At 40.3% G+C, this 24,931-nt stretch overlaps 1 protein-coding gene across 2 annotated transcripts in view; it reads left to right on the plus strand.

Annotated features, from left to right (window-relative positions):
* The window catches only part of IQSEC3 (IQ motif and Sec7 domain ArfGEF 3), a 155,392-nt gene that overhangs the window by 86,264 nt on the left and 44,197 nt on the right, over nucleotides 1-24,931 (plus strand). Inside the window, exons 4-5 of one of the 2 annotated variants that reach the window (XM_044678205.1) lie at nucleotides 17,772-18,880; nucleotides 24,242-24,403. In XM_044678205.1, coding sequence (XP_044534140.1) covers nucleotides 17,772-18,880; nucleotides 24,242-24,403 — 1,271 coding nt within the window. Of the gene's footprint in view, nucleotides 1-17,771; nucleotides 18,881-24,241; nucleotides 24,404-24,931 lie in introns of those variants that run through there. The other variant, XM_044678206.1, reaches the window with a different exon arrangement.

The raw sequence follows: 24,931 nt of genomic DNA on the forward strand, positions 1-24,931 counted from the left end.
AGAGGAGAGGAGAGGAGAGGAGAAGAGAAGAGAAGAGAAGAGAAGAGAAGAGAGGAGAAGAGAAGAGAAAAGAAGAGAAAGAAGAGAAAAGAAGAGAAAGGAGAATTAGAATCCAAGGACATGTTTTAGATTTCCTCTTAGACAATTGTGGAATGGCTGAAGAAATTGTGTATATGAGTGATAAAATATCACTGAGTCATAAATGATGAAAAATATGATCTCAGAGAATCTTGGTTATAAAGGCAGAAACAGAAGAGCAATTATACAAGGATGACTGAAAAAAATAATTTTGAACAACTTAAGAACTCTGACCAATTAGGTCTCTGTGATGTAACATGTTACTTCCTGAAAAGTGATAAATATAAAGTACAGAAATATACATTTTTTGGACACGGCCAGTGTGTGGATTCATTTTGCTTGACTATGCTTATTCGTTCAAAGTTTTTTTCTCTTTCAGCTTTTAACTAGGGAAGAGGAGGAGTTAGTAACAATGATGCCCCCAAAAGGGCCATTTTAATATTTTTTTAAATGCACAAAAGAGAATAAAAAGAATTTCAGTAGGAAGCACAGAAAAGAGGACAATTTTAAAAATAATGTGGAGAATTTAAAACATACTATTTTTAAAGAAAACAAATGGTATGAAATGGAGATTCACAGTGAACCCTTTCTTGTATTCTATTCTATAGAAGTGCTCTTTTTATGTCTAAGTTAAGACTTTAAAATATTTATTAAGAAGTTAGGACAGAAATAGTGTGAAGAAAGAGCACTGGATTGGGGCTTAGACGACTTGGATTCCAGTTCTGTTTCTAGCATGAATTGTGTAACCTTGGGAAAGTCACTCACCTTATTCTGAATTTCAGTATCTTTATCTGTAAAATCAAAGGGATGGTGGTAGAATGGATGGGAGTTCATTTGGTGGAAAGAACACCAGTTTTGAAGTAAAAAGAACCTGGATTCAATTTCCATCTTTACTATTTCTTCTCTATTTTAAAAAACTGAGAATGGAAAATCATAGATTTTAAAAACTATATTAGATCTTCTTGTAACTTCTGGTGAGTTAAACAAGACCTTTGACTTCTCTGAAATGTTCTTTTCTCTTTTGAAAAGTGAAGGCATTGGACTAAACAATCTCTATCATGCCTCCTGTGACAGCAGGGATAAGGACTAGATTTATGATTTCATTAGCATTTGGGTGAAAAAACTTCTGCTAATCAAGTTGATTCCTTCTCTGAAACTTCCTGTTTTAGAGTGTTTTCTCAAGACTGAGAGATTAGTAGACTTGTTCAGGATTGCACAGCCAGCATGTATCAAAACTGAGACTTGGACCCAGGTCTTTCTGGTTTTGTAGCTGACTCTTTATTTAATTGCTTCTCCCCTAAGAAGAGAAATAGGATCAATGTAAAGTCTTAGATTTGAAAGTCAGCTTCAGAAGTACAGGATGAAGGATACATGACTAGATAATAGATCTAGAGGTATCTGTGGGCTGTGACCTCAAGATGAGTCAGCAATGGGATGTGGCAGCCAAAAATGCTAATGTGATCTTAGGCTTCATTAAAGAGAGTCCCCGCTTCCAGGAAAAAGAAGAGGGCAGTTCCTCTGTGCTCTGTCCTGGTCAGACCTTATCTGGAATATTGTGTTCATTTCTGAGTACCTAGCTTAAGGACATTCATAAGCTGGAGAGCATAGAGGAAAGGACAACCAATGTAGTAAAGGGAATCAAATCCATGTCATAGGAGGAGTGATGGAAGGAATCAGGGATGTTTAGCCTAGAGAAAATTTAAGGGTACGTGACAGGCATATCCCAGTATTTGAATGGGCTGTCATGTAGAGGAACTATTAGATCTATTCTGTTTGGACCTAGAGGGCAGAACCAGAAGAAATGGGTGAAAATAGTAAAGAGATAATTTTAGGCTTGATGTCAGGAAACACATCCTAACACTGAGAGCTCTCCAAAAGTGGAATGAACTGCTTTAAGAGATGATGGGTTCTCTTTCTTTGAAAGTCTTTGAGAAGAGGCTGGATGAATATTTTTTGAGTAAGTTTTAGTAGAGTTTCCTTTTGGTTATCAGTCAGATTGGGTGACTGCTAAAGTCCTTTACAGCCTGAAAATCTTTTGTGATGATTACATGAGAGGTCTTTTCTGTGAAAACATGGATGCTAGGATCATGCTGACTATCGTAAAGTACTGAATGAAAAGCTCACTACTAACTCAAACCCTTGTTTGTCTGAAGCCTAACGCTCCATTCAGACTTTGTTAATCATTCTTACATATTTTCATAATTGAATGCTTCTTGCTCAACACTAACCTTTCTTCTATATTTCCCTGTTGCACATTCTAAAATCCAGATGAGTTTGCTAAGAGTTCATTCACAAGGAAAGAATTAATCCATAAACAATACAAAAGACCCAAAGAATAAATTAAAAAAAAAAACAATTTGATCAGTGGACTTGCTGACCAGCTTTAAATTTACTGATGGTTTCCATTTGATTCTCATGAAGAGGTTGGCTGATGCATCATGAGATAGAGCGCCATTTGGTATACAGAGAGAAAGAAATGTGTGGCCTCTTTTCTTTCCATCTCCTGCCAAACTGGACTCTTTTCCAGAACTCTCTGCTGGCTTAGGGAAGGTCTGCTCAGACTCAGGTCTCCTGTACTTATCCCACCCAAGAATGGCCACATCTGTAGCCTAATGTTTCCCGCATATTCCCCAGGTATCACTCACTGCCTCTTCACCTGTTTTTTTTCCCATCTCCTTCCTCATAAAACAGGCACACAGAATTAATAATAATAGCAACAACAATAATAATAGCTAACATTTCTATATCAATTTAAAGTTTACACAGCACTTTGCAAATATTATTTTATTTGATTCTCACAACAACTTTGATAGAGGGCAAGGAAGGTGTAATTATTAACCCCGTTTTACAGTTGAGAAAACTGGGGCTTATAGATGTTAAGTAACTTGCCCAGGAAAACATAGCTATTAAGTGTCTGAGACAGGATTCAAATTCAGATCATCATGACTCCAGACTGAGTACTCTATCTATCCCCTGTAATATCTGTATGTTACCCACAAAACACATAACATTTTAAAAATCTTAATGACAATTTTGGACTCCTCCACACTCCCTCACTTAATTTAACTACTTGGTTATGACACTATGCAGTAGATTATCTCACTGATGGAGAAGAAGAGAGAGAGAAAAAGGAAGCCCATGGTATAAAGTCTGGAGTCAAGAAAGGATAACAAGTCTGGATTTGAGGGACATAATATGATGTGATGGATAGAGTGATGTACTAGGAGGCATTTAACCTGAGTTCTAGCTTCCCCTCCATCATTGACTCACTCTGCAATCTTAGTCAAGTTACTTTTTCAGAGTCAGAATCACCTTATCAATTGAATGGTAAAGCAAAGAGCCAGGAAGGATAATCCCCTGAGGTTCTTTCCAACTAGGATCTAGGATCTAGGACTCCCTGCAGGCCCTATGGAATTATAAATTCTCAGGTTAGAAGTGGTCCCTCTGCTTCTAGCTAGGCTGGAATTGTCCTTTTCCCTCATAGTCTCTGTGCGTCTTCCCTGTGAAACTCTTCTCAGTTCTATTCCCCTAAACCTGCCCAATAAAAATAATGTCTTATACTGGTATAGTATAGATTGATCCTAGAAACAATTTGGTGAGGCAGACAAAGCAAGTATTATTATTCCCATTTTGCCAGAAAGGAAAGCGAAACCCAGAATAATTGTGTGATTTGCCCAAGGTCATGCAAATGGTAAGAGGCAAGGATTAGAATCCAGTTCTCTGAGTTCAAGTTTAATGCTTCATCTGCAGCACTAAATGTGATCTATCAGGGCAGGCAAAGATGTGATATGGTAGAGTGAGAAGAGCACTAGGCTTAAAATCAAGGTACTACTGTCTTCTAAACCTTGGGCAAATAATCTCTCTGGGCTCCAATGTCCTCATCCCTTCTAGCTCTGATTCCATGAAATATACAGAATGAGGATAGTGCTGGGTTGCTAGAGGTATTAATATTCCAAATCTGAAAGATGATGATGCTCATATACTTCCTACTTCCCTGACCCAGGTTTTGAGAAAGTCAGACTAAAGATCCAGTCTTACCAAGGGTTATACTTCACTCATGGGTAAAATGGTGGTCATTGCAATGGGGCAATTGGGTCAAGGAAAAGGAAGTGGGTAGAAGCATCAGTCTATAGAAAACAGAAGGATTTGTATACATTGGCACATGACAAAGAGCTGCTGAACTATGGTTAGTGGCACTTGGGATTTGGGGGAAATAGAATCCTCTTTGACTCTTCTTATTCATTTCCCTGACTCTACTTATTGAGGAACCCTAAACTCTCCCAAAAGGATGGGCACTTCAACTCCATTAGATCAATTATCCCACTAATGTTGAGTACTCTGTCTGGTGATACAAATAGCAGTCTATTTGTGTCTGGCCATCTTGGGTGACTCTTGTCTATGTCCTACAATAAATCTGCCAAGGAGTAGCCACCAACGTGGTGAGAACCTTCCTCTTGTTCTGACATTGAAGAGATACCAGAGAAGAGGATGATATGTCCAGTGGCTAACCCTGACTCTTATTATGCAACAGTTGTATCTTCTTTTCCTACCATCCATTTCTCTGATGGTATCTTTTATGAAATTTCTTCTTCATAGGAGAATGGGTACCTATCCTTTAACTAAAAGCTATCTAACAAACGAGACTTTATAGCCTGTTCTGTGAAGGGTCCCAAGAGAATTCCTGCCTCTTTCTTTGTGTCAATCCTAAGATTTAGAAGAGACCTACCTTCTGTATGCTTCTTCAGTTATTGAACCAGATCTAAACATTCTAAATCCCCTGTGACCTCTATCCTAGCTCTGGTACTTTTGTCCTCCTCCCACATGCCTACTTCTTATTGCTCCTTCTCTGGTACCTAATTAGCTTCCTTACCCCAGGACACAAGGAGGGTGACCTTAAACATAATGTTATAACTTCAGCTTGGTATAGCTAACACTTTGGTTGTTCCTTACAGATTTCAAAAAATTATTCTTGTTTTCTTTCACTCTGGAACAAATTGTTACTGATCTGCAAAACTTTTATTACCAAATATAATTACTTTTTTAGAATCTATGCGTCTAAAAAAATCTTGGCTTCCATTTCTCCTCTTTCTTGTGACTTGTATCTTGGTCCACCTACATCTGGCTGCCTTTCCTCCCCTGTTCCTTCTTTCTGCTCTCTGAGTCACCAAGTCACTTATTTACTTTACTGAGACTATGGAGGACAGAACAATTTTAGCTGAGAATTTAGATATTTTATGTACCCGAAGTATGATTTGGGCTTGGAAACACTGATTTAAATTTCAGAAGAAACCTTTAAGATCAGAGTTCTGACTTCTCCAGCCCAAACCCAATAGGAGCCATACATACTTGGAGGTCCTGAGAGCCATTCTCACTCTATCCCCAACCCAATTTAGCATCAATCTCCTGTCAATCTCCTTTCCATCTCAATTAGTGTAGCCCCATGGCCCCAAGCCATCAAAATGAAGCCTACTAATTAACATCAAGAGGCACATTAGAGAAATGGAACCCAGTTCTAAGTCCTCCTTGCCTCTGGTGTTAGCTGAAGACAGCTGTTTGGGGAGGAGTGACTAAGCAGTAATTACTAATGATGCACGGGGCTTAGTGGGAGGCAAGAGATGCTCTAACCCCACTCTTCCATCACCAATCTACCTTTTCGGTCCACAACTCGGTCCCCATATAAAGTTTCTTGGTTACTTACTAGAGAAGTGGGATAGACCTAGAATTAAGCAAAGATCAGTGAAACTGCTGAGCTTAAAAATCATGAAAAAACTCCATAGGAGTAATTAGACATTAATGACAACTGAAGTCTATGAACCCTGGATGGGCAAGGCAGGCTCTAATAGCAAATGACTCTCAGGCAAACGGACGTCATCTATGCTGTTGCTACTCCTCCAAAGACTCCTTTTTGGGACTTTGTTGTGCCTTTTATAGTTCCTTGACACCCTGGTATATAAAATTGTCTGTTTTCCCTGGAATGAACGTTTTGGCATAATGGACTTGTGTATCTCTTCTCGTGCCAGGGAATGAATCTCATTGAAAGACCTTCATCTAAGACACCCTGACTCTGCTCTCTCCTTGGTACCTCCTTCTCGTGCCTCATTGCCCTGATAAGACACAGACATGGAATTCCCTAAGGAGGGAAAGTGGGGGTGAAAGGTTGAGAGTACGGGAAGAGTTTGTAAAGTTTTTGTTCAAATACCCATGGAAGACCTTGTATTCAAGATGGATCCAGATACCCATCTCTGAATCTCTAGTAGCACCTAATGAACTGGGCATGAAAGCATAGGTTGGGGTAGTAGAAAGCACTGGAACAGGAATAAGAAGACCTGAGTTCTAACCCTAATTCTTCCACTAATTGTGGGAGCCTAGGCAAATCACTTTACTTTTCTGAGAAAACAAATTTGATGATGGAATACTTTTGGTTATGTCATATGCTAGTCTAGGGGATTTAAGGAGAGAGAATGACTCCAGGACAAAGTGGAAAGGAGGAGTTTGGGAGTATAATACAGGAAAATAAACTTATTTTCATACTACTCCAAATATCATATGTAGTAAATATTTGAGACATAAAATTTTGAGATTACAGAGTTAATCTTGTCTGATTTCATGAACCCATTTGGGGTTTTCCTGGCAAAGATACTAGAATGGTTTGCCATTTCCTCCTCCAGCTCATTTTAAAAATGAGGAAACTGAGGCAAATAAGGTTAAGTTATTTGCTTAATGTCATGCAGCTAAGTAAGTGTCTGAGGTTGGATTTAAATTTAGGTTTTCCTGGTTCCAGACCCAGCACTCTATCCACTATACCACCTAGCTGCCCCTACATAAAATTTAGCAGGGAAGATATCACTGGTATTGATGTGGAGACAGCATGGTATAGTGGAGAAAGAACTGAGGACTAGCACTTAAATAGAGACTATGGGACTTGCACTGGTAACATCTACTCGGTGACCCTGGGCAAGTCGCATCCCTTAAGGGTCTTGTTTCTTCATTCATAAAATGCAGACTAGATGATTTCTATGACTCCTCCCAGCACCAATCTCTATGATAATGGGAACTCCTAATCACATTGCACAGAACACAAGGATTTCATAGGATGCAGTTTGAGAAATATAGCATTAGAAGATCTCAGAGTAAGTCTCTAGCTTAAATGATGTAAGATGCTTCTAACTCCCTTTTAGCACTAATATTCTGCTTCTATATTAGATGTTTCCAGTGCTTAGTACAGGGTCTGGCATACAGTAGGTAGTTAATAAAAGTTATTGACATTAACTGCTTCTGGATTAACTGTTTTTGGTACAAAACCCCTATCTGGAGCTACAAAATATGGATATGGTATTTCCCTAGAGGTAGCAATAGTTGTGAAAGGATGAGAGATAGGAAAGATTAGTGATTTTGTATTTGAAATAACGATGGAAAAATTCATTCAAGAGATATTTATTAAGCATGTACCACCCGAAGACTGCTTTCTAGGTATTAGTGGAGATACCAAACATCGATAAGGTCTTATCCCTGCCTTCAAGCTGTTCACTGTCTACTAGTGGGAGGAAGGATGAAGGATAAGTAAAAACTAAATTATGTCCAAGGGGGAAATAGATATTAATGTTTGAGAGAGTCAGGAAAGACTCCACGGAGGAGATGACATTTGAGCTGAATCTTAACGCATGGGTAGAATTTCAGCAGGCAGTAGTGGGAGTGAGCACAGCTTCCAGGTGGGAAGGATAATAAAGGCCAGAGACTAGGATGTTTACAGTTTGAGCAGAATTATACGATTTGATATGTGTATAAGGAATAGTATGATGGAATGGATGAAGAAGAGGCAGAAAGAGGAACAGCAAGACTAGTTAGGAGCTTTTTGCAAAAGTATATACAGGTATCAACCGACCAAAAAACTTTTTTTTATAGAATTAGAAAAAATGATAACAAAGTTCATCTGGAAGAACCAAAGATCAAGAATACCAAGGGAAGTAATGAAAAAAGAATGTGAAGGATGGAGGCCTAACAGTACAAGATCTTAAATTGTACTATAAAGCAGCAGTCATCAAAAAAATATGGTACTGGCTAAGAGACAGAAGGGAGGATCAATGGAATAGACTTGGGGTAAATGACCTCAGCAAAGAGTGTACGATAAACCTAAAGATGCTAGCTTTGGGGACAAGAACCCACTGCTTGACAAAAAACTGCTGGGAAAACTGGAAAACAGTATGGGAGAAACTAGGTTTAGATCACATCTCACACCCTATACCAAAATAAATTCAAAATGAGTAAATGACTTAAATATAAAAAGTGAAATCATAAAGAAATTCGGTGAACCTAGAATAGTATACTCATCAGTTCTGTGGGAAAGGAAGGAATTTAAGACCAAAGAAGAGACAGAGAACACTGAAAAATATAAAATGAATGACTTTGATTATATCATATTAAAAAGGTTTTGTAAAAGTATATACTGGTGATAGTGAGGAGTTGAACTAGAGTAACAACAATAAAATAGAAGAGGGGATGTATGTAAGAGATGTGTAGGAAGAACCTAAAGGACTTGACAGCAACATGGGATATTGGACAAAATGTTGGAGTTGGCATGGGGATTCATGGGTTTAAATCTTACCTCAGATGCTTCTCAAAGTCTCAGTTTCCTCATCTGTAAAATAGAAATAATAAAAACTTCATCTGTAGAATAATAATATTTGTACTGTTCATATCACAAGGCTACTGAAAGGGAAATGCTTTACAAACCTAGAAGATCTATCTACTTCCCTATTGAGAAGATCAAATTGATATTGTCTCCATTTTTATAGTTGATTCTATTCTATGTCACCACCGATATTTTGTGTAACTGCTAAAGTCACGTTTCTTTGTCTTTTGAGTTAATTTCAAAAGTTCATAGGTGCTGAAGTCTGGTCTTCCAAGTTTAAAAGTTCAGTTTCTCGATAAGTCACTTTAATGAAAAGAAACCTGTTATCTCTATACCTCTAACTTTCCTTGATCAATTAGAGGAAATCTGGCATGTATAAGCCATTAGTTATTCTTGCAGGTGGACTAAATCAGAATTTCCTAGTGACAACAAGATGAAAGGAGTTACTAGTCCCACACTCCCGTTTCCATCCATGCAAATCGTCTCCCATTCATATGATGTTTTAAGCTTCGTAACCAATCAATTGCTTTCCCCATTTATGATACTGACTTCCATTTTTTGGGATTCTCTTCATTTTGTCTGAAAAAATGATCCACCAGTTTTCAGTTGAGATCTCTTGGCTTGTTGAAGAGCTAAAGACCCCTCATACTGGTAATCACTAACCTTATCAACAAATTGAAGGTGCTCAGAACTTTGTTGCCTCAGTTTACCTTAATTTAAATTTCAACACCATCTATCCATATATCTCTTCATTCGCTCTTTGAGAGTAGAGATTGACTTTTTTATATTTGTTTTACTTTACATTTGTTTGACTTTTTAATATTTGTATTCTTAGCACCTAGTACAGTGCTGGACACATTGTAGGCATTCAATAAATGCTTGTTGATTAATTAATTGATTATGTCTATCAACCTATATTTGGACATATGTAAAGAACTATATATCCAATTGTGGAATTTTACTGATGCAGAGCAATCCTAGTGTTCACATTCCTTCTACCAATGCAGATCAGTCATTTTTTCTGTAACTTGCAGCTTTAGAGAGCTGCTTTGTTACTGAGAAAGAGTTCAAATGACTTGCCCAAGGTCACATAGTCAATATATGTCAAAGTTGGCAGCACTTGAAAATCCAGGTTTTCCTGACTCTGAGGCCAAACTTACCTGGCTACAAATGTGAATGGTTATTATTAACAGACTGGATATGAGAAGTAATGAAGATGGGGAAAACTTTTTTAAAGCAAAATTTCAAATAACGGTAACTGGGTGAAGTGTAATGCGCCAGCCTAAAATAAGGGAAGCATGTTTATGGGTTGTAGGACATAAGGAAGAATGAGATATTCAGAGAGACAGAGAGACAGAGAGATGTCCTGTTGGAAATTTGAAATGTAGGTCTAAATATTGGGAGATGTCAGGCAAGAGTTATTGTTTAGAAAGTCATCTGTGAGAATATATATGAAGTCATGGAAGTGAATGAGATTAGAAAGAGAGGGAGAGCGGGAAGCTTGCAAACCAAAGGAAGATCCAGGAAAGAGTATCCTCCAAACCTAAGGCAGGAATCTCAGGAACCAATCACTCCAAATGCCAGGAAAGAAATAGTAGAAGGCTATTGCTGGTCTTTTCTCTTGTGTTCCTTTTCCACATCATTTCCTGTCACTCCCCCTTCTTCACAGAAACCAATTGTAGTCTTTCAATTTGCTTAGTCCTACCCCAGGCTGGAAAGTCACCTTTGGAGGTGAGAGTTTTTGACTTGTGAACTCTCTTACTTAAGTGTTAAGTAGGGGTGCTTTGAGTTCTTGATTGATTGAGTTAAAGGTTTCTTATTGATTTCATTAAAATAGACAAAGAGAGATCATTCTATCTTCATAGTAGGACTTCAGATGGACCTTGAAGAATAGGTAGGACACAGGAAGGCAGAGAAGTTTGACCATTCTAGAGCATGAGTGAATGTATGCAGGTCATGGGATAGATAGAAGAGCAGTCTAACTTGTCAACTTGAATTGGAGAGGAGAAAGATGGATAGATAGGCTTAATAACCATCAATAATAAGAATTATCGATAATAGCTAGCATTTATTCAGGATCTTGAGGTTTACAAAGCACTTTACATATCTCATTTGATAAAAAAAAGTCAAATAAACCTACAAATTAAGAAATAACTTTTTACTTTTACCTATATTTACTAAAGTAGAACTAATAAAGAAAAGATGCATTTTATCTATGCTGACTTCCATATTCCAGATTCGAAATGTCATTCAATTAAATCCAACAAGCAATCATTTGCACCTACTGTATATAAGGAACTGTGCTAAATGCTGGAGTGGTGAAGACCAAAGTCAAACAGCCCCTTCTGTCAACATTCCCAGCTCAATTTACTTTCTATACTTCACCTCCTCACCAATAATAGCAAAGTCACCCTCCCTATTCTCTTTCCAATTCTGCTTCATGTTTTGTTTTCCTCTATTTAGAATGTAAGCTCCTTAAGGGTATGGACCATCTTGTTTGCCTGTATATTTATCACTAGAACTTAAGCAATTAATAAATGTTTTGTGTCTCAAGGAATTTACCTTCTTCTTAGAATATAACATGTATATGTAGAAAAGTAAATTTAAGGTAATTTGAAGTGAAATCACTCACAACAGTGAGGGGGACTGAGGAAAAGCTTTAAATAGGAAGTGGTCCTTGAGCCAAGTCTTCAAACAAGCACTGGATTCTAAGTTTGCATTAGCCCCATATTCAGGCTGTCATCTTTGTCAAAGAGCTTTCTCTGGTTCCCAAACTAGAACCACCTTGACATGCTAGCCTCTTGTCTTGCTATAGAAAACCATTCTCTATTCTAGACTACCTACTTCCTTATGTAAGGATTTAAATTAAGGGGGTTGACTAAAATATATAAGAATTTTAAGATAATACTGTGGTCGCCAATTTTAAAATTAATACAGCTCAAGTCAAAATGACTTTTAGCAGCTTTTATTTACAAAAAAAGGTGGAGAGAGTGAAAGTAGAGAAATGAAAGAGAGGGCAGAGTAAGAAGTCTAGCTTATCACCCTAAATGTTGCTCTGGTCCCCGGCTTAATCCATGAAGGGCTTGTTAACCCCTCAGCCAGAGGGCTTGGTGTTGACTTAAGCAAGGATTCAACCCATGCTGCCTCCTCCAAGAAGGGGAGGTCTCTCTGGAACTATCTCTCCAGAAACCAGGAAAGGAAGGTCAGCTTTTCACTCATGAGGAGAAGATCCAAAGGGAGAAGATCCAGGAGCAGTCTTACCAGAAGCAGTCCAAGAGCTGTGGTCCCAGTTCAAGCTCCTTCAACCCAAAAATTCAGGATGAACCCCTCTTGGACAGGAAATTCATCAACTTTTATAGTCCTTTTTTTTTACATCACTTCCTGTCCCTTCCTCCACCTTACAGGGACCAATTGCAGTCTTTCATTTGCTTAGCACTGTCCAGGGAGGCATTGTTTGTAGGTTCCACCTCTCGTCCTATAAGAGTATAAACTCTTATCAAAAGATTCACAAGTTTCTGACTGATTGAGTTGAAAGAGTAGAGCTCTCTAAGTGGCTTGTGAACTCCCCCACCTAGTGCCAAGTAGGGGTACTCAAGCTTTGGTTGATTAATTCAAAAATAGGAAAGGGAAAGGCAATCCCATTTCCACACTTACTATGTACCCCCCCCCAAAAAAAATCTCTTATTCCATTATGCTCCTACACCACAATTTGCAAACTTGCCTTCATCCTAAAACTTCCTTTCAATCTTTCCATCTTTGGCTCTCACTAAGACCTGACTTCTTTCTAACAAAACTATATAGCTGGCCACCCTTTCCAGTATTGATTATGCTTTCATTCATACTTCCTAATTAGCATAGGTCAAGGTGGGGAAGTCAGAATATTCTTTCTTTGTTATACTTCCAGATTCTCCCTCTATCATCATTGTTCAGTAATTTCTACTTTAAGTTCACTCAATCTACATTTATCATTTAATTGAAATTCTTGTAGATGTTATCTATTGACCCTATTGATTCCTTCCTCAAAGAGTTCAGTGAATGGCTCAGTTTTTCTCTCCATCCCAACTCCTGCTCTCATTTTTTGAGACTTTAACATGCATATGGATATTTCCTGAAACACCCCAACTTCCTAGTTTCTCAATTTATACCTTTGCCATGACCTACTCCTCTATTTTACCTTGGCTACATACAGGGATGGTCATACATTGAATCTCATTATCACCCACAAGTGTTCCACTTCCATGGTCATGAACTCTGCAATTCCTGGGTATGTTCTCTGTTTTGTGACTTCACTCCTTGAGAAAGCCATCCCCACTTGTTGCCTCCACTTCCTCTGCCAGTGATCTCTTAATTTCCAGATATCTTTTATCAATCTTCATTCTTTTTGACCTCTCTGCACCCTTAGATATTCACTTTAGATAACCATCTTCTGGATTCTCTCGCCTCCAGATTTTCATGTCACTGCTAGTTCTCCTCTTACCTGTCTGACTAACTTTCTCCTTAGCTGAATCTACTTCCAGTTCAATCCCACTAACTGTGGGTGTACCTCCGATGGTTTGTCCTCAATCCTCATCTCTTTTCCCTCTGCACTATCTCACTTGGAAATCTTATCTACTACCATGAATTCAGTTATCATCTCTTTGCAGATGATCCCCTGAACCCTAGTCCCACATGACTAACTGTCTCTTGGACATCTCAAACTCGATAGCACTTAGACATGTTAGACTCAACATGCCCAAAATTGAACTCATTAACTCTCCACACCCACCCAACCTTCCCCTCTTCTCAACTTTCTTATTACTTTGCTATTAAGTGGTTATTCATGATTCATTACTTACACTCAATTCACATAATCAAATTGTTGTCATCTTATTGCATCTACCTTCCCATTTCCCTGATTTGTCCCCTTCTTTCCTCTCACACAACTGCCTTCATATTGCAAGTACTCCTTACCTCATGCCTGGATTCCTGCAATAACTTTCTGGCTGGTCTCCTGATCATAAGTCTGGCCTCACTTCAATTCATCCTCCACTCAGTTGCCAAAGGAAATTTCCTAAAGCACAGATCTGGTTATGTCATCATCTAACCCCTACCCAAATAAACTTTTATGGCTCCCTGTTATCTTCAGGACCAAATAAAAAACCCTCTGTTTGACATTTAAAGCCCTTCACAACCTTATCTCTTAATCCTTTTCCAGTCTTCTCACAATTTACTCCCACCAACTTGTACCCTATATAGTCCAGTGACAATAGCCCTTTTTGGACCTGAAGTTCCCTACCCCAATTCTGTCTTTCTTCCCTTTGCTGTCCTCCATGAATGGAATGAATGGAATGCTCCCACCTGTGATTTCTGACTTCCTTCAAGACTCAGTGTAATTCCCACCCCTTCAAAGGCCCTTTCCTTTCTCCTCTCCACATCCCCGCCAACCAGTTTTTAGGTCTTCCCTTCCATATCTAATCTTTTATGTACATAGCTATTTGTATGTTGTCTATTACATTGGAAAGTGAGTCCCTCGAGAGCAGGGAACCAAGTTTTGGCTTTTCTTTGAATTCCTAGTGCTTCTTTCATTTTGAGGATTTCATTTTTGCAAAGATAGGGGACGGGGAGCACAGCAAGGTTGCCATTAAAAGGAATATTTCTATACCTCTGTATCTCATTGGTGACGAGAGATGGCCATCCAAACAGGCCAGTAGGTAAAGCATGTCTATTAAGGAATGTGATTGTAGGGGTTCCAACCCCTTAAAATAACTTCCTTACTCTAGTTCTTAAGGCCTGAAATTTTACCATTAGAACTTTACTTCTTTATTTTAAGATTTTTCTTTTTTAAAGAATAGTATTTAATAGGCAGATAATTAGGAGAAGGGTAAATTACATATTAAACATTTTCAGTTGTTAGAATGGAGTCAGAAGACCTAGGTTTTTATTGTCATTAACTAGCTGTGTGATCTTGGCTGAATAAGTGTAAAAGCCACAATTTTTTCATCTGTAAAATACGGAGGATAGATTTAATAATCTCTGAGATCCCATGCCCACCCCAAATCTGACATTTTAAAATTGTGTTAATAATACTAAAGTTGGTGTGTATTTTACAAATGCTATTCCTAAAAACAGATTTTTATAGTAGGAAGGGGACAGAGCAAGAAGGCTCTGGGCCTGGAAAAGGACTGGCTTGGAGAATAAGGAATCCCGACACCTATTCTAGGGCTACCTATGGGAAAGCATGGGCTGGTGGTAACTGTGTTATTTAGTATGGGGCCTCCCATCAAACCATAGACACTTCTTCTAGCAAATAAATATACATACTATAAAGATTATGTAATATGTCATGTAAACTATAGTACCGAGGGATTTAGGAAGTGAGGGAATCCTCAGGAGCCACAGAGATAAAAGATATGTAATAATAATAATAATAATAATAATAATAATAGCTAGTATTAATATAGTGCCTACTATGTACCAGGCACTATGACAAACTTTACAGACATAATCTCATTTGATCCTCACAAAAACCCAGGGAGGTGTTTATAAGGCTATAATTATAATGATAATAATGCTATTATTATCCCCATTTTATAGACGAGAAAACTGAAGCAATCAGAGGTTAAATGACTTGCCCAGGGTCACATGGCTAGCAAGTGTCTGAGGCTGGATTTGAACTAGTATATTCCTGACTCTAGACCCAGTACTCTACCAGATCATTGTCCTCCATGTACTCTCTACTTTGGGAGAGTCCAGACTGCCCTTTTTAGCTCTAAAAATCCATTCTTTCATTGAAGGGGGATGCTAATGCACATAGTAGATTTCTTCAGGTCAGGACCAGCCGTCTATATGGGCTGGGTAGGTAATTGCCTACATGGTATGATTTTGAATTCTTTAAGGCACCATGATCTTAGGATCTAACCTAGCCAATAAGAGAGAATTTCCTGAGCAAGGTTTGGAGAACTGCTATTGGGTTTCATTTGGCATTCCAAAAGAGCCCTTCTTTCCCAGAGTCCTACATGATGTACACAAAGATTCCTGATACTACCCTGCAGTTTAGACTTTTCCCCCAGGAGCAAAATATATTTTGGCAGCTGCCGAACAAGCAAGCTCTCTTCTGTAGGACCTGTACTATCATAGTATCTTGTTGGCTTGGTTCTCCAAGTAACCACTTTGCAGGAACTGTGTGCCTTCTTCTTCTTTCTCCAAGGAGAATGTTGCATCAAGAAAATCTCGCCCTAGAATTTTCAGTGACTGAACTCTTGTATTCAGAAACTCTAAAATTGGGGTTACTCAATTTGAAGGGACTCTCAAAAACGATGCTGCAGCTTGGTGCCCATCATTTTGGGAAAAGAAGGGAAGACACATATTACGGTATTTAAATGTATTTAAACTATGGCCCTTTCCTCCCCTCACTATAAGGTAAATTCTGGGAATCCAGAATTCTGATGGCATTCCAAGTCCTTTCACTACATAAGAGGTTGGGGTTTAGTTCCAGCGTCTTTCAACTCTTTTTCTCTGGCTGTAGGCAAGTAGCACTGCCATGTGTTACCTGTGAGTCACCATTACTGCTGGCAGAGGTCAGGAAGGGAGAAAGGCATTCTCCATCTCCCTTTGCTTCACTTTGGACTGGAAATCCAAGGAAGAAAAAGCCACTGGGCCAGGGAAAAAAGAGGAGTCAACTGTTTTACAGCTCACTTTTGTAGATCATGGGAGTGGTCTCCCTGCAACTTTCTGTTGCCAACCACCTTAGAAGCAACTCTAGTCACTGGGAACCAAACAGGGGAATTCCCTGTGTTCTGTCACCAAGGTGCCAAAGTATGTCTATGTACCCATCAGCTTAATAAGTGTTTGTTGATTGATTGCTCTGCGTGAGGGCTTTGCCCTCCCAACAAATATCTATTATGTGTAACAACATCAGATTGATTATTTTCTCCCCTCTCACCCTCCCACTCCTGAACTTACACTAAGAAAACCCTGTGTCTTCAAGAAGATTCCCTCCAAGGCCTATGGCCGTTGCCTTAAACGTCAAGTTCAGGCATTTGACTTAGATTTTATCTCTTTTTAAATGTAATGACCTCAGAGAGGGCTAGCACTGTGGTACAGTGGAAAGAGGACTGAATTAAGAGTCAGAAAACTTGGGTTCACACCCCAGCTTTGCCATTTATTGACTGTATTATTTGAGACTTCCCCACTCTGGGTTCACTTTTCTTATTGGTAAAATAGAGTCAGTTTCTTTACCATTGTGTGACAGAGGCTCCTTTGGTGTTCATGGAGGGAGTAGGGGAGAGCATAAAAACAAAGCTTCTGAGGTTCAGCAGGGACAAAAGTGAAGGTGGTAGGGCTCCCAGGACAAACTTCACTTGCAATCTAATTTCGTCTGAGGTTAAGTCATATTAGGTATGTGGCTGTATCCCTCTCTCACCCCGACCCCTCCGCCCGAGCCCAACTCTTTCTCCTTAACCTTGTTTCAACTGGACCCCGAAGGATCTCTTCCTAGGAATAACTCTTCCCTCTCCCTTTGAATAACTCTTTGAGTTATTAGAGACTCAAGATTCAGCCTGGATTATTCTGCTCCATAGGGTAACCAGTCACTTGCCAGGTGGCCCGTGAAGGAAGTAGCAATTTCCAGGGCGGTCCAATAAAATGGACAGCAGCAATTGCTCAAAGCTTTCCTTCCTGTCTGTTATTTGCAGCTTCACATCCTTTAGTTGGCGCCATGGAGGACATAACAGCCTTTAGAGTCTTTATAAAGTCTATTTTTATATTTAGGAATTTATCCTAGTGTAGCATGTTACACTATGATAACTTTAGAAATTCTACCGTCCCAGGAACTCTGTTAGTGCCGGAGCTTCACGGGCATTTGCTTTCCGCCTGGGCAGAGTAGGAAACTTGCTACCTGGAAGTCCAGGTTGGCGTTGCCTGGACGTCGCCAAAGTTCAGACAAGCCATTTCCTCCGACGCCATTTCGTCTGCATCTGCTGCTCCCCGCAGCTAGCTGGCCTCATGGGGGGAGACAATCCTCTGGGTTCCCACTTCCCATCACGCCTTGCCAACCACTTTCTTTGTCCTTTGTGTCCCGTTGCAGATTGAAATGCTAGAACACAAATACGGAGGCCACCTGGTGTCCCGGCGAGCAGCTTGCACCATTCAGACAGCCTTCCGCCAATACCAGCTTAGCAAGAACTTCGAGAAGATTCGCAACTCCCTGCTTGAGAGTCGGCTTCCCCGGCGAATCTCCCTGCGCAAGGTTCGGGTCCCCAATCCAGAGACTTTCGCAGCCGAGAAGGCTCTGATGGAGGGCTACGGGCTGATGGGGCTGCCCCTGGTCCGCTCTCCATCTCTGCCAGCCACCATCACAGGCACCCTCACTGAGCTGGAGGACTCCTTCACAGAGCAAGTCCAGTCTCTGGCTAAATCCATAGACGATGCTCTCAGCACCTGGAGCCTCAAGACGATGTGCTCCCTGCAGGAAGGGGGCTCCTATGAGATCCATGAGACCTTCCATGCTGGGGGGATGGGTCCCCCCGGTCTGGAGACAGAACTGAAGGAGCAGGCGGAAACTGGAGAACTGAGCCTGGAAGAGGAGGAAGAGGGCAGCGGACCAGGGGGTGGGCTGCCCAAAAGTCGAAGCACCCTCATGATGGCTTTCCGAGATGTCACAGTCCAGATCGCCACGAAGAACATCTCCGTTTCCTCCTCCACAGCTGTTTCTGTGGCCAACTGTCTGGGAGGGCAAGAGACTGCGGTTGGATTAGCCCCTGCCGCAGGCAAAGGGGAGGCAGAGGAGGGAGGGGGAGCGGAGGCTTTGGCCTCCCCTGCGGTGAGTTCAGCTGCTTCAACTACTGGGCACACTTGGACAGAAGGTGGAGCCGTTGGGGACGTGAATACAAATGGGCAGGAGGCTGAGGGGGCGATGGGTGAGGAAGAGGAGGAAGAAGAGGAGGTTGGGGGGTCACTCAAAGGGGGTGAGACGGAGACTGGCGACAACTCGGAGCAACTAAGCAGCAGCAGCGCCTCCACCAAATCTGCCAAGTCGAGCTCAGAGGTGTCAGCCTCCAAGGAGGCCCTCCAGGCCATGATACTGAGCCTGCCGCGATACCACTGCGAGAACCCGGCCAGCTGCAAATCCCCCACCCTCTCTACTGATACTCTTCGAAAGAGGCTCTACCGCATCGGCCTCAACCTCTTCAACATGTGAGTCCCGGGGCCCTCTCCCCTCTTGCCTCACCCCTGGCCAGGCCCTACCCACTCCCTTGACTTCTCTTCCCCAGCTTAGGTTGGGACTGCGGAAGTGGGCAGGAGATAGGGCTAGCACTATAGAGTGCAAACAGGAAGAAAGAAGATTTTTGGAAAGAAAGCAAGTTGTAGTGGAAAGAAAACTGGACTAGAAGCCAAAAGACCCGAGTTCAAGTTCTGATGGGGGGCATCCCCGCCATAACTATATGGCTATGGACCAGTCCCTTCACCATTGTGTTTTTTTCTTGATGATTCTTCTGTTCTGTTTCTTCATGATGCTACAGCTCCTTTTAGCATTAGAAGGTCATAATTATCTAAGAGGGGGCAGCTAAGTGGTTCAATGGATAGAGAGCCATGCCTGGAGTCAGGAAGATCTGAGTTCAAATTTGATCTCAAACACTTCCTAGCTGTGTGACCCTGGGCAAATCACCTAACCCCTATTGACTATCCCTTACAGCTCTTCTGCCTTGGAACCATTACACAGTATTGATTCTAAGATGGAAACTAAGGGTTGAAAAACAAATAATTATATGAGAGGGAGGAATAGGAAATAAGATAGTAGAGGAAGGGAGATAGAAAGACAAGAAAGGCGATGAAGATGGGGAAAAAAAGGCTAAGGATGATTACAAGAGACCAATGATGGGTAGGTAGCATGCTTGCCTACCTTCAGATACAATCAAGTTGCAGAATACATTTTTGTTTTGTGAACAAATTTTACCAAATCTGTTTTGCTTGACTCTGTGGATTCCTTATAATGATTTTGATTTTCTTTTTTCCTCAACACAAGGGAGGGGAATTGGAAAGAAGCCAAAAGCAACACATTAAAAAAAGAAAGAAAGAAAGAAAAGAGGGTCATGGAAACATATCTTTAAATGGAGAGGAGAGAAAAGGAAGTTCAAGTAGTCATGGACAAGTTGGACAGCTTTGAAAGTAGCATGTTGAATTTTTAGTCAATATTTATAAGTTCATAGTTTCATGAACAACTCTTTTTTTCTATTCTAACATATATATGTAAGTGTTCATTTTATCTGGTAGTTGTTAAGCTCCAAGTTTCTTTTAATAGGGGAAAAAAGAGAAAGTGAGAGATTTGGCATAGAGAACAGAGACCAGATGAGTGAGATAGCATACAGGGGGCATGTGTTGGTCTGAAGGAATACAAAGAGAAGGGAATAAGAAATGGATTAAGGTAGGGTGGGGAATGGGGAAGATAAAGGGAAGGGGAGGATGTAGGGAAACAAATGTGTACACATCTATTATATAGCCAGGAGCATGCTAGAATTGACTGCCCCTATATGCATGTATTATTAGCCAGTCAGAAGGCTTCTCTTTCAAAGAGGAAGTAAATCACAGTTTGTTTCAATTTCTTCTCTGTTCTAACAGAGAGTTCTTTGGGTGGATGGGAATGGGGGGGGGGAACAGGGAGAGAGAATGGGACTTATGAAGTGATAGCAATGTTTAAAAAAAGCATCCACAAAACATTTCTATGTATATTTTACAGTAGAACTGGAACTCATCAGCAAGCATTTGTTATACGTTGACTGTGTGCAAGCATTGTGCTAAATGCTGGGGATGCAAATAAAAGCAAAAGTACAGACTGCCTGGCCTCAAGGAGTTTACTTTCTAGTGGGGAAGATAGCATGGAAATAAGTCTTTAAAAAGCAAACAACTCCATACCTTCTGTTTTAGAATTGATATTAAGTATCAATTCCAAGGCAGAAGAGTGGTGAGGGCTAGGTGATGGGGGTAAAGAGTTACACAACTAGAAAGCATCTGAACCCACCTCTGGGCACTCTAGCCACTAAGCCACCTAGCTACCCCATGAAATTGAGTTTTGTAGAAAATTGGGAGGCAGAGGTGAAGAAGAAGTGCATTCCAGGACAACTGGTGCCAAGGGACAGAAGGGAGGTAGAGTACCAGGTGGGAGGAACAGTAAGCCATTCAACTTGGGTGGATCATAGAGAAAAAAGCAGGAAAGGACCAGATTATAAAAGGCTTTAAATGCCAAAGAGAGGATTTTATATTTTAACCCAAAGTGGTAGTAAGAACGTGGAGTTTACTGAGGAGATCAGACAATTTAGGAGTTGGTTATGGCCTTTGCAATTCCAAATATGACAAAATGTACTTCTTTTTAAAAATAAGTCCCCTGAATCTCACCCTCTTTTCATAAAATTTCATGACCAAATACCTCCTTCTCTTATACATGAAATCAGACATTGGTGATAAACCTGGACCCAGCATCAAACATAGCTCCCTTCTCTATACTCTCATGCACTGAATGATAGAACTACTTTCTAATGAGACCTTAGTTTCTTCATCTTGTGAAGAGGTCCAACTAGGTCTTAAAGGGATAGAAAGTAGGAGTCAGAGGAACCAAGGACTAGCATTTCTCTCCATTTCTTTCCTTCCTTTTTCTGTGGGCTACCACCTCTCTCTCTTTCTCTCTCTCTCTCTCTCTCTCTCTCTCTCTCTCTCTCTCTCTCTCTCTCTCTCAAACTACCCACCCTCCCACCAGTCTCCTCTTATTAATACAAAACCTGGACATAGCTGAGGCAGTAGTTTGTAGCCTGTGTAGGAGCAGGAGATAAAGAAGCTGAGAGAAAAGGGAGAGCTTCTAGTCAGAAGTGCTGAAGAAGAAATAGGATCCTTTTAGATACCTACCAAATTTCTAGAATGTTACACAGATTTTTCCAAAGCCTTTAAGTGAATTCCATGGCATTATGGGAAGAGAGAGAGGGAGATGTCCCATACATTTCTCCATTCATGTTTCCAAATGAGAATACTGAAGTCCAGAAAGAACAGAAATTGATTTTAAAGGGAGTTAACAAGAAGAGGTAACCCCATCCCTAGCTTTTTTCTTACCTTCTCTCTTCCACGTTGTTACAAGATTTTGTGTAGCAAATATGCAAAGTTAAGCAAAAACAAATTTCCAGTCTTGTTGTGCTCCAAAATATAATTCATTCTGCAGTGGAGTTCATCATCTCTCTATCCAGAGGTGGGTAGCATGCTTCACAGAAGCTCACCTGGGATTCAAGCTCAAGAAGCCTCATGCCTGGTCCTACCCTTGCTGTTCCACTTCATTGTCTCTCTTTTGAGAGTCATAGTCCCCTTCCCTCAATTCCCACTCAAACATATATGGATTTAGAGTTTGCCTGAAATCGAAATGCATCTCAAAAGGGAAAGGTTTCCTAGTGGGAGGGATAGTGATTGAGGAGTTGGGTGGGAGAGGGAGAATGGTGTAGAAAAGAAAGTTTTCTCAGAGGTAGTAGGTAAAACAAAAGGAAGAAGCCAGTAGTTATCAGAGATGGTTGGGGTAATAGGCTCTGAATATGTCAGGAGGGTTTGGAGTAATTGGAAGGGGGCCCTGGCTATGAATGGGGAAGGGTTGGGGCATCACCAGGGCCAGATGAATTTCATACTAGAGTATTAAAAGAACTGGCAGATGTGATTGCTGAGCTGAGATCACTGATGTTAGTGCTCTTTGAAGGACTGGAGAACAGGAGAGGTGCCACTGCTGATGGGCAAATGTTGCCTGATTTAAAAAAAAAAAAAAGGTAAGAGAGTGGAGTCTACAAATTACAAGCCAATGAGCTTAACTTTAATTCCTTACAACATTCTCAAAGGTATTCTTAAAGGGATAGTTAATAATCATTTTAAGAAAAAAGGTGATGATCCCAAAGACCCAGCATAGCTTCATTAAGAACAAGGCATCAGTCATTACTCATTTATTAAGCACTGACTATGTACAAGGCAGGGCAGCTAGGTGGTATAGTAGGTAGAATGCCAGGCTGGAAGTCAGGAAGACTCATCTTACTGAGTCCAAATCTAGCCTCAGATACTTACTAGCTATGTGACCCTAGATGACTTAACTGTTTCCCTCAATTTCCTCATCTGTAAAATGAGTCAGAGAAGGAAATAGCAAACAACACTAGAATCTTTGCCAAGAAAACTCCAAATGGGGACACGAAGAGACGGACACGACTGAACAACAACACTGAATTAATCACTGGCATGCTAAATCCTGCCACACTAACCTCATTTCCTTTTTTAGGCAAGGGTTGTTAGACTTGTTCCTTTACGACTCTTAAATTCTGTGATTCTGGATAGATCAGGGAAATACTGTAAATTATCACTTACCTTGATTTTAGCAAAACTTTTGAAGTAGTCTCTGATGCTATTCTTGGGGATAGGATGGAAAATGAGGCCAGGCATGTGCTAGAGCCAGCTGGACCCAGATCTCAAAAGCTGATTGTTAAAATTTCAATTTATGCATTTACAGCTTGGAAATTGGCAAATGATACTACATATTAGGACTTAATTTATTGTTTTATCAATTGACTAGATTTTTAAATGTAATGGAGAAAATGTTAATAATGTAGATTAAAATGTAAAGTGTCAGAAGCACTATATTTTTTTCAAGAAAGCTAGTTGTTAAATATTTACTAGTATATCCCTAGGTGAGGGCCAGACAATAGTATGGGTTGCATGTCAGCTTGGAAGAAGGTCCCTAATAGATTACCCTAGGAACTTCTCTTTGTGTTGTTTAATATTGTTGACAACGAGGTGGGGGGGGGGTGCAGCTATGTAGCTTAAAATCTGACCTCAGGCACTTCCTAGCTATGTGACCCTGAGCAAGTCACTTAACCCCCATTACCTGGCCCTTGTCATTCTTCTGCCATGGAACCAATACACAGTATTACTTCTAAGGCAGGAGGTAAGGGTTTTTAAAAAATAAAATAAAATATTGTTATCAGTCATTATCAAAATATTGATCACAGTCATTATAGTGATGGTAAGTTTATCAGCTTTGCGGATGACATGAAGTTAGAAGGAATAGCTGACATATCAAATGTCCATCAGGTTCCAAAATCACTTTGCAGGTTAAATATGAGGTCATATCTAATAAATTAAGTTTAATAGGGATAAACACAAAGTCTGATACTTGGGTCCAAAATACAAATTTCACAAGTACAAGTTGGATGAGGCACAGTTAGACAGTAATTGATTTAAAGAAATATATGGAACATCATATGCATATTAAGTTCAAGAGGCACACAAACAACAATGTGTTATGGCAGTCAAAAAAGCTAATGAGAGCATGTGCTGCCCTCAGGAGTAGAGGAGATTCTTGTTTAGATAGACTTGTACTAAATGTTCTCTGAGATCTTTTCTATCTTCGGAGATTCTGTGTTTCTGAAATCAGATGGGAGAGGTTTTTTTTTGTTTGCTTTTTTGTTTTTTAATTTGGAAAGGACTGAGGAGAGGTAGAAGAGTGGTGATCCTGTAGCTTATTGGTCCCCTGACCTCTTTCTCTTTTTCCAGAAACCCAGACAAGGGCATTCAGTTCCTGATCTCCCGAGGCTTCATCCCCGACACTCCCATTGGTGTGGCTCATTTCCTCCTGCAGCGAAAAGGACTTAGCAGACAAATGATTGGAGAATTCCTGGGAAATAGTAAGAAGCAGTTCAATCGGGATGTGCTGGAGTAAGTGGCCTTACCCCTCATTAGAGAACTCAACACCTCTATTGCTGCTCGCCTTTATTCTCCTCAGTCACTTCCTTCTCCTAGTTCCCTCTTCTCTCTGGTTTCTTTGTACCTTCCCTTTCCCCCTTTCCACAGATCGATACAATGGAAAAACTGGGAATGTGTAGTTCAAATACTCATTCTCTTCTAGCTTTACTATTTAATACCTGTGTTACCTTGAGTAAGACACAAACTGGGCCTCCTCTGTGATAGGAAGGAGTTGGATTAGATGGTTTCTAAGGTGCCTTCCAGTTTCTAGTTGGTGATCCTATGATTTTCATAAAACTGTGATCAAATATGAGAATACCTCAGTAGTACTAAATCAGAAAAAAAAAGAAGCCATAGGCAGACAATCCAGAACTAGTCTTAGAGCTTTTTTTTAACTCCCGTCCCCCCAAAAGCTCAGTTCCTAGGATATTTAAATAGCCTTGGGCGACTCTGTCATTCAATTTCTCTTTGTGTAAAATGGAGAGGATACCAACCCCTAAG

The sequence above is a fragment of the Gracilinanus agilis genome, chromosome 5, assembly GCF_016433145.1.
Source record: "Gracilinanus agilis isolate LMUSP501 chromosome 5, AgileGrace, whole genome shotgun sequence".
In the NCBI taxonomy this organism is placed as follows: Eukaryota; Metazoa; Chordata; class Mammalia; order Didelphimorphia; family Didelphidae; genus Gracilinanus; species Gracilinanus agilis.